A 9,947-nucleotide genomic window follows, 5' to 3' on the forward strand; every position below is an offset into this window, starting at 1 on the left:
GCCTAGTAGATTTTATTTTCTTTAACATATAGCAAGTCTGCCAAGAAAAACAAGTGTATAGCACTTTCCTTACATACAACTGAATTTGTGACTTCCCTAAGCAATTCCAGAAGAAAAGAAATACTTCTGAATGTATAAACTTAGTTTTCAATATTTTAAATTAAAATAGAAAAAGACCCATGGAAAAGAAAAAGACCCATTGACTTTCAGTCTGTATTTTTTTTTCTGCAGAATCTATCAGGACCAATTTGGATTAGAATTTTTCTTTGTAATGCATGAAAGGTGTCCTAAGTCTGAAAGGTACCATATCTGCTGAAAGGGACAGTATTAACCAAAATAGTTTCATTAATATATATCACAAATAAGATCTATCTACTTCTCAAGTCAATACAAATGTACACACTGTATTGACAGAGGCTAAACCACTTTGTAAAGGCTCACTTTTCAAAGATTTTCCTCACTCAGTAATCAAACCATTTTCTAGAAGATCCTTAGAAGGATCTCCGTAACTCTATAGTAAATCATGGTCAATTTCATAGATATAAATTAAAATTCGTGTATACTTTATTTATGAAGATTCAATGTTTTAATCAACCTCTATTTAATGACACCAAAACAAAGTAATTATGTTTTAGGTTTATGAACAGAATATTTCTTTATTAAAATATGACCTTAAAAGAAATTGCCTAAAATCGTGCTTTTAACAATAAATATTATTAATTAAAATACCCACAAGTAACTGATTACTTTTAAGGTCATCAAGGAATGTTTCTGAATATGTTTTTCAAGAAAAGGTGTAACTATAGTTAAACAATCTAGAAAAATTTAAGAAGTTACAGGATAGTAACTTAACTTAGATCTTATGGCCCGTAAGATCTGTTCTAGCTGTTCCTGCTTCTGAAAAATTTGAAAAGCATGGGTGGCATGGACTTATTTGTCCTTGCCAGAGAGACAAAAGAAACAGCAGAGACAAGCAACACATAAAGTGATTTACAGACAACCCCACAGAGTTTTGCACAGGATATCATTCTAAATAGGTGGAAGATTTCAACTGACAATAATATATATTGAATGTTTGTGGTACAACTTATATTTCCTTTATCGTTGCAGTTAATATCTAGAAAATAAATAATTTACATTTCTTGTATATAATTGCTTGACTTCTCAATTATCTGCTCTAATTTTGCATTACACCTTTCATCAGTATGTACATTTCATACACTGATTACTGTAGTTTATAAGATTTCTTGAATTATAAAGGAGACTTTTTTCTGTGTTGTAAAAAAATTAAATCTTGAACTTTTTTCCTCTCCCTTTGTGTTTTGCCTGCAGTGCAGTAGTTTTCTATTCTGGGAAATAGAAAAGGATCCCACACATCAGAAGATGAATAGAAGCCACAATGGTGTATTTCCACACATTGACCTTTTCCAGATACAATTTCACTTCTGTTGATAGTACAGCAAGTCTAAACACATTCCACAGTGACTCTCTGGCCTGCTTCCTTGAGCTGAAACGTACTCCAAACTTGCTGTCAGTTTTCCTGCAGGTTGGGAGAATCAGCCTTTAGGGATTGCCTGATCTCCTATGACTTGAAAAGTGGGACTCCCTGTTTTGTGCCACGACTCTCTGCCATGGCAGTGGAACAGAAAGCTGCTGACTGACAGATTGGCCCAAACGTTGATTTTTCAAGTGAGAAGATCAATGTTTTCTCCAAACTATCAAAGTGCTGGTAGCTGTTTTCTACTAAGTAAATGTGAAAAAATCAAGTCAGGAAAAACCCCTCATATGACTTGTAAACTTTTCTCAATCAACTCCTAAACTTGTAGCCTGAGGAAGCTAATGTTTATTAAAAAAAAAGGTTTAATTTTCACCTTCTTGTAAGTTATCTATAGTTTTAATTTCAGCTTTCTATGGTAAGTGTTCTGGGTGACCTCTGCTGGTTGACTAAACAAAGTTAGCCCTGTACATCTTTTCCAAGTCTTTCAAACAAGAACAACAATCCACCAACTTTGGAAACAGAGTAATTTCCTTTGTTTGTTAAGAGAAAGCAAATTATCCGCTAAGAATCATGACATATATCATCTATGAAGCACAGTTTGAGAAAATAAAGGATTACTTGCATGTTGATAATTTTCATATCTTACCATTATTTTTCTCTCTGTACATACAGTTAATACATGCAGGTGAAAGTGGACTAAGAAGAATGTTTTGAATCTACTAACCAGGCCTACTTTTAGTTGTAAGTTCTAGCCAATGCCTTGACTGTGTAGCTAACACACATGCAATGCAAAAATTTGTAACATTTACATTTAAAATATCTGAGTAAATTTTCACAGAAACAAGGCAAGAAGAGGAATTTTCTGACAAAAACCACCTCTACTTGCAAAAAGAATGACTGAATCAGTAGTAAAACATTTTCCTATACATAGCAAATTTTAAAGATGTGGGAAATGTAATTTTCACTTTGATGCAAAAAATATTTTAGTCTACAGCTTAATGTAGAAATTTAGGAGCAACAGAAGCTTAGTATAACACAAGTGTAGTAGAAGCTCAGAATAGGAAAAATCTAAAAAATATTAGTTCCAATGAGACACAATAAATTGTCATTGTTTAGACTATTTAAATGAAAGAAGTCTTACTAAATAGTTATGAAAATGGTGCTATTCTTGAAATACAGCATGATTGGATTTTTTCTATAATGAAAAAAATTAGCTTTTGCATATGACATATCACAGCCTCAAGATTTTATTTGCTCCACCTCTCTCTATATGAAGGCAATGGTACTCACAGGGTTTGACTTCATCTCCATAAGGTTGTCCAAAATACGTGTGACTGGCAGATTCTGTAAAACAATGTGAAATTGATGGAATGCTGAAAAGATTACTAAGAACTACTCCCAGGCACATCATTACTTATGGAAGAGTTTACAGAGCATCTGAAATACTGTTTTAAACAGTTTTCCTTCTAATGCTTTGTAAAGGTTAAGCTTATTTATTATCACCTAAACTACTTTTCTGCAAAAGAATGCAAACATCCGAGGTGCATACAGCTAGGGGATAAAGATAAGACATAAAGTGCAAAAACAGTGTGAAGACAGGAACAGAGCTTTATTTAGGTATTACCAACATATGCAGATGTTATCAAATATGAATTCTTGTTAAAAAATACGTTGCAGTTAAGGAAAGAATTTTAAAGCTGATGCTGATAATTGTGTGAATCTAAAAAAGAATTCATGTTGTCAACGAAATGGGTAAAAAAAGCAGCCCTGGCAACAAATTTTTGGATGACCTGCAAAGGAATAAACTGACATGAAATTCAAGATTACTGTTCCTTATTTAACACAGGAAATGTCAGCTGGGACAAAAGATCTGAATATTAAGGAGTTAAACTACTTCAGTTATAATAAACTGAGGGTGAGTTTACATAGCAACAGGATTGGAAATGAGTCTTGTTGACAGACTGTATCAAAAGAGGAAATTCCAAAGGATGAGCTACATATTACACTGGAAAACTCATGTGAATCCCTGAATTACTGAAGGAAAAATAAAAAGTCAGCTTTAATAGAAATACCACAGACCTACATTAGGCTTACAAATATGAGGAAGAAAGGCTTCTCATCTTGCTAGCCTAAAATACCTGGAGAAGAAATTAAAAGCCAGAAAAGCAAATCCTGAAAACAAAGCAAATTGGCTTTTTGCTCCCTCAGAATGCAAAACAAGGCAAGCCATTTTGTACAGAATAATATTAACTCTTTAAAGCGACACATTTAAAGAAATGACAAAATGTTTAATGCAAGGAGAGGAGGAAGTCTTCTGGAGACTATACTTGTTTTCTATTATTATAAGTAACAGTTTATCAGAAGAGTTCTCTATAAAATATAACACACAGGCAAGCTGCATATATAAATTTTCCTCAATCATATTTCATGATATACCACTGAGTTGTAACTCTGCAACACAGCTTATCATTCTAGTCATAGTGAAATTCCTGCAGAATTAACTTAACTGCCCTACAAATCTGAGACCCCAATTTTAAACTTTTCTGTGATAGCTGGTATCTTTCATGTATAAATTATGTGTATAATAAGCTGAATAAACAAACGATGCAATGATAAGATTAAGTAAGTCAAAAGGGTACTTAGTTAAGATTTCATTTTATTTACTTCTGATACGTTGTATTTCTAATTTGAATTCTGACTCTTCAACTGAATTATAATATGATGAATGATCTTCTTTTTTTCAGAAATCTTGATGTGAAAATACTACAGAATTAAGATTTTCAACTGTAAAGAAATATTTATTTACTGCCATCTGATGAAATTACATATTGGGAAAATAATGTATCCTCTGTAGAGAAGGAGGTTGCTGAGAACCACAATTCAACATTCCAGCTACAAGTTAATACAACCAGTTTCTTTTTTTTTTGTTGTTTGTTTTCTTTGGGAGGATGTATATTTACATGCAAGTTATGCTCAGAAATATTTTACAAAGTTAAGTGAATATTTGAAGGTGGTCATATCATTATGAACATATTTGCATTTTCATGCACATTACAAGATTATGGTTGCTGTACATTACACTCACATGGGAAAAAAGGAAAGGTCTGAATTGTAAGTAAACAGAGAACTAACACTTTCAGCCTTTTAATCACTCTAAAATAGATTAACCTAATGCATGTAGTTCTAAGTAAAGGTACAGAGAGTTATATTTTTTTGTTTATTGTTTGTTGTTTGAAGGTCTAGTCTACTTTGAGTATTCCACAGCTGTTCTTTTCATAATTTTGAAATCACTCCTAATTGCTACAAAGAGGTCTTCAAAGAAAATGTGAATTATTCATTACTTATTTGATATCTGGAAGTTACAAAGGGATAGATCTATCCATAAGCAGAGATTTATGTTTACTTTTTTCACTGTACAACGAATTTTATTAATATGACAAAGGTACCGAAATTTGTTTTTCCAAATGTTCACAATACTCATGATAGACTTTCTAATTGATTTTTTAAACTTACTTGTTGCTTCAGTACCAAGTTCTTCACTCCCTCCATTACAAACTGTGATCCTGTATTCATAACACGTGAAAATAGACTGAAAAAACAAAATAAAGATGATGTATAAGATCTTTTTGTTTTTCATTTGTATTCTTAAGCTTTATACTGACGTCCAATTCCCAATGAAGTCAATAGGACCTAAGTACCAAGTAATTCAGTTTGTCATAAAATATATTCTTCAAATCACATGGCAATCAAGTATATGGGAATACACTTGTAATCTACCAGATAGATCCTCACCTATCAATGGGGGCTTTGGATTTAACCCACTGAGCAGTTTATTTTACAACTTCAGTAATGTAAGGATTTGAGTGCTCCTTTCAAGTGGGTATCCCAATGACCAGGGTTAAGATAGAGGCTGAGCATCTCCAACAACCCAAAGAGCAATGTTCCCAAGTGAAACAGCACCAGAATTCTCTCTAACCATACTGTGCCACAGATTCCTCACAACAGTGACAGGGTATTGCTGGTAATGAGGACTGAAACCCCCTGAAGAATGGGAAGAGCCTAGTCTTATATCCTTACTGGATATATGTAACTTTAGCACAGTAATTTTTTTTCTCGTGCCTTGAAATAAATAACTACACCTTTCAACAAGTCAGACACCCAGTCCAGGACATTCCAGTGTGTTCTTGCACCCCTGACAGTCTCCAAACCCAGGAGAGAAATTATTTTGAATATACAGGGCTGTTTTTATCTTCTGTCACTGACTACTTAGGGCTCAAAGTGAAAGCTGCCACAGACCCAGTTCCTGCTGCTGAATTCCTCTCCTGTGAGAGTGCATTTAATGTGCAGGTGCAGAGAGCACTGTATTAAGATAGTTTGTGAATTTAGTCCCAGATCCTTTTATTTTCCTCTCTGTGTGTACTATGCACTGTTAAGGGGAGATGAGTGCTTGTAATTGTCTGTAACTTAAAAATTTTACAAATAGGGAGATGTTTTGTTCTGGGCCTTGTATAATGCTAACCACACTTTCAGCACTACTAAAATAGGATAAAAGAACCCAAAGGTTTACAAAAAATTAATCAAAAGCATACCCCAAAGGTTTAGGTGTAGCGTTTCCATAGCTGGTTGGAGCTGAAGCCATCTTAGTGAAAGCTCTGTGAAAGCAAGGATAGAAATCAAATATTTATCTAAGGCACATACTTCTGTAGAATGTTCCACTCTAGTCATCTGAAAGTGAAAAAACTCCTGCATTTTGAACTCTTTCAGAAAGTAACTATTTATTACATGCATCCCTCTTGCCTACAAATACAATAGGAATTAGATTTTATAGTTAAAGACAAGTATTTCATTTAAATACCATGTAAAACTACAATAACTGATATCCAACATGACTCCCTGGTATGAACTAAAAAAACTTTGGGGTCTGAACTAGCACAGCTTTTCAATTAATTCAGTAAGTTGTTTCTGTCCTGGATCATTAAGGGCACTACTACATGTCATATTCTACAGTGTTCTGGCACTACTGGAGCTTAGTTTTGAAATAAGATTTGCATGTATTACCAGAACAATAACAGTAAAAACTTATACCAAATGAATATTTAAGGATAATTTACAATTTAAGAGAAATAACACATAATTCCTGAATACAATGCTGGGTTCTCTATTGACCAGTTAGCTTCATGGGAGAAAAAAGAATTTACTTACTTCCACTGTTTTATGTAGCTCAAAGGAGCAAGATTACAACCTGCATCCATCAATGCTTTTTTATACTGCTCCAAGTCAATCTGAAATCATAAAGTGGAGAATTATAAAAGGTTGAAGCTACTCTTAACTCCATGTACAAGATATCCTTATCTAAATATTAAATAAGTAGTGCAAAGTTATAGCATTGACCCAACTTAAAAAGTAATTATGATTCTTAACCTAATTTCCTACCAAGTACAGAAATGCAACTTGAAATTAAATTTGCCATGAGCAGATCCCATTAAAATGAACAGTATTTGTGGAATTAAATCCTGTGTACTTTCAGATATGGAACAATCCTTATACAAGCACCAACAGAATGCTGGTTTCTGTACAATGTCAAAACAGTAAATAATAAACAAAGAGAAGCTAATATACATTAATACAAATACTTTCTATTTGCCTAACCAAAACATTTTTTCCATCAGATAATGTTTCTATACTGTAAGAATTTCCCTTGAAATTAATCATCCTAAGTTCAAAAGAAATATGAAGAAATTGTTTCCTGAATTACTGAGATATTGGCAGATGCATTTCTCCTTCAACTGACTCAATAATTCTTGAACATATGAAGATGAAGTGAAATGAGTCATATTTTCGTTTTGCTTCACCTACTTCTTTGAGTAGTGCAGCAGAGTAATAGAAAGCATTCTAAGATGTGTCTTGCAGTAGCTTTGATCTAAATATTTCACAATGTAATACTCCTTCTCTACTAGTCATTCATATTCTTTGAAATGGTGGCTAAAGCTTTCTGAGCAGATTTCCTGGCAATAAGGCAAAATTTATTTAAAGTTTTAGAACTTCCTGGGCATTTCATACTTCTCTAGAAATATCTACTTAGTGCTGAAATGAAAATCCTTTGTGGTAGAATCTGGTGTTGGAAGCTGTAAAGAACATAGGTACCTCTGAAGGTGCCTGAGCTGAGCTTATGTAATAGATGAGAAATAATCGCATTTTATCTTCAGGAGTTCCTGCTGCAGTAAGAAAGAAAAAAAAAAAGAATTATAAACTACAATTGTAACTATGCTACTACATTAACTGCTCTTCAGCAGCCATACATATGTACATGCAGATCTTTAGTTATGACAATAAATGTTATTGATAACCATGGCCTTCTTCAATGTGTATAATGGCAGAAAGACATACGACAATTTTATTAAGAGTTGGGTTAGATGTGCTCATTCTTTCTGCAAGTTTTACACTTCCCCTTTTTGTCTGTAGAAAACATTATTCTTCATATAACATACTAAATAAATTATGTAGAGAAATTAGGACTTATTTTATGTGGAGATTGCAAATGTTATCTGGAAGTAGGTCCATGAAAAAGCAGACTAAAGAAAACTCATAGAAGTAAAAGCCACAGCATAATATTTTTTAGCTCTACAACTTGCTTACACAGTTCTATGGTTCACTGTACTGAAATACTTGAGGACTGCAAAAGCACTTATATGAACCTCTGGTCAGGAAAAAAACCCCTGAACTTCTACCTTGCCTTCAGAAAGGATTTCAGCTCCTAAATCCTCTTTTGTTGGAGAAAAACACTTCCCATTCTTGGGAAGCATTATTCATAGGCAATCAAAATTCATCTCTCCAGATCAAAAGGTTGATGTAGCTATTACTTAGACTATAAACTATTATATCAGATTTTGAACACCATATTTTCTATTTTTCTAGATGAGAATCACTGTTAGTAAAGACAATAGTTTCAAATGAAGTTTTCAGAAGAACAACTTCTCAAAATAAACATTTCAAATTAAAATGCATTATAAAAGCCTGATACGTTCAGTACAATATTTTACAAGACTGCACTTTCTTGTATTTGCAGGTAAGAAAATGACTTTCTTTTCTGTTTTTCTTTTTCTGTATTGTTTGTTTTGGGTTGTTTTCCCCTACTATGGAATGTGGATTATGTCAGCAGGATACCATCTGACCTAATCTGCAACTTTTATTTGTAAGTGAGCATATATTTAGTCTGGCAGAAGTTAAGAGTAAGCACTGTCATAATGAGCATTTATGACTTGGTACAATCTTCTCAAAGTAGGTTTTACTAACCTTTACTGAAGACCAGTAAGTCATAAGATCAAGAACTGAAGAAACTTTGTATTATCAATATCAAAAGCCAGCTTTCAAGGTAGAGATCCACTTGGAACTCACTTGGGCAATAAAAGCTGTGATAAACAGCTGTAAGACTCAGGTGAATTGCCTGTCAAATATTCACTACATTTTCTAGACTACGATCTGTGACAGCACAGAGAAGCAAACTGCTCAATATTCTGAAGAAAACCTAACTTGGCAAACCTAGAATGGACCAATTTTATATTAAGTTGAAAAACCAGCAGACAGCCCCTAGCTCCCATTTTATCCCTCCTCCAGGGTATGGTAATACCCACTGAAGTGGGAGGCAGCTAATAGTCCTGAGTGGTAGATGAGAACAACACAGTAACAAATGGGAGGCTGAAGCCTGCAGCTGTTAAGTGGTCACATCTAAGTGCTTTCATCAAGAGCTCTGCAGATCCCATCGTCCACAAGACAAATATCCCCACACATAATGCCAATAAATAATCCACCAGAAGCACAGGAAGATTTGAAGTATTATTCCTTAAAAATGTTTTTTGATGGTATTTCTCAGTGAATCACACAATATGAGGCTGGACAGTTTAACAAGACAGCATGCCTGAAAATAATCACTGTGGTTTAACTTAAATCTTTTTCTTACATAAACTTAAACCTAGACAATGAATATAAAATGCTAACGTAATACTGTGAAAACCTAGCTTATGAATACTTAGCTTATGAAGAAAAACTCTAGCTTGTGAATCTAATCTTTCTCTTGCATAAAACCCAGGAACCTTGCCAATAGGAATGTTGGTAAGATACATCAGGCTTGGAAAACAATTTGCTCTACACTGAACTCTAAAATGGCATAGAAAATGTGGATTCAAGTAAAAAGTAATTGTATTGATGCTTAACAAAAGTACAGATTATACATATTCTTATTAGCTTCAAATAAAAAAATGAATGTACTGAATTACAGACTGACGTTTGACATTAGATTTTCTGAAAGCTTATTAGTTTCTAGACTTGACCTATTATGAGATCTTTAAAATTTTAGCTCAGATTTCTACCAACTGTGCACTATTTCTCCTACTGCCCTTTGATTATATAGCATGGACACTATTAAAAGATTTTTGGAGAATGTCAGCAGGAT

The 9,947-nt window shown here is 33.5% G+C and overlaps 1 protein-coding gene across 1 annotated transcript in view; it reads right to left on the bottom strand.

Annotated features, from left to right (window-relative positions):
- Nucleotides 1-9,947, bottom strand: part of SCFD1 (sec1 family domain containing 1) — a 45,660-nt gene that overhangs the window by 10,368 nt on the left and 25,345 nt on the right. Inside the window, exons 15-19 of the mRNA XM_005417625.2 lie at nt 7,643-7,713; nt 6,701-6,780; nt 6,088-6,150; nt 5,012-5,087; nt 2,789-2,842 (exon numbers count right to left, since the gene is read on the bottom strand). Coding sequence (XP_005417682.1) covers nt 2,789-2,842; nt 5,012-5,087; nt 6,088-6,150; nt 6,701-6,780; nt 7,643-7,713 — 344 coding nt within the window. The remainder of the gene's footprint in view (nt 1-2,788; nt 2,843-5,011; nt 5,088-6,087; nt 6,151-6,700; nt 6,781-7,642; nt 7,714-9,947) is intronic.

This window comes from Geospiza fortis, unplaced genomic scaffold, assembly GCF_000277835.1.
Source record: "Geospiza fortis unplaced genomic scaffold, GeoFor_1.0 scaffold54, whole genome shotgun sequence".
Lineage (NCBI taxonomy): Eukaryota > Metazoa > Chordata > Aves > Passeriformes > Thraupidae > Geospiza > Geospiza fortis.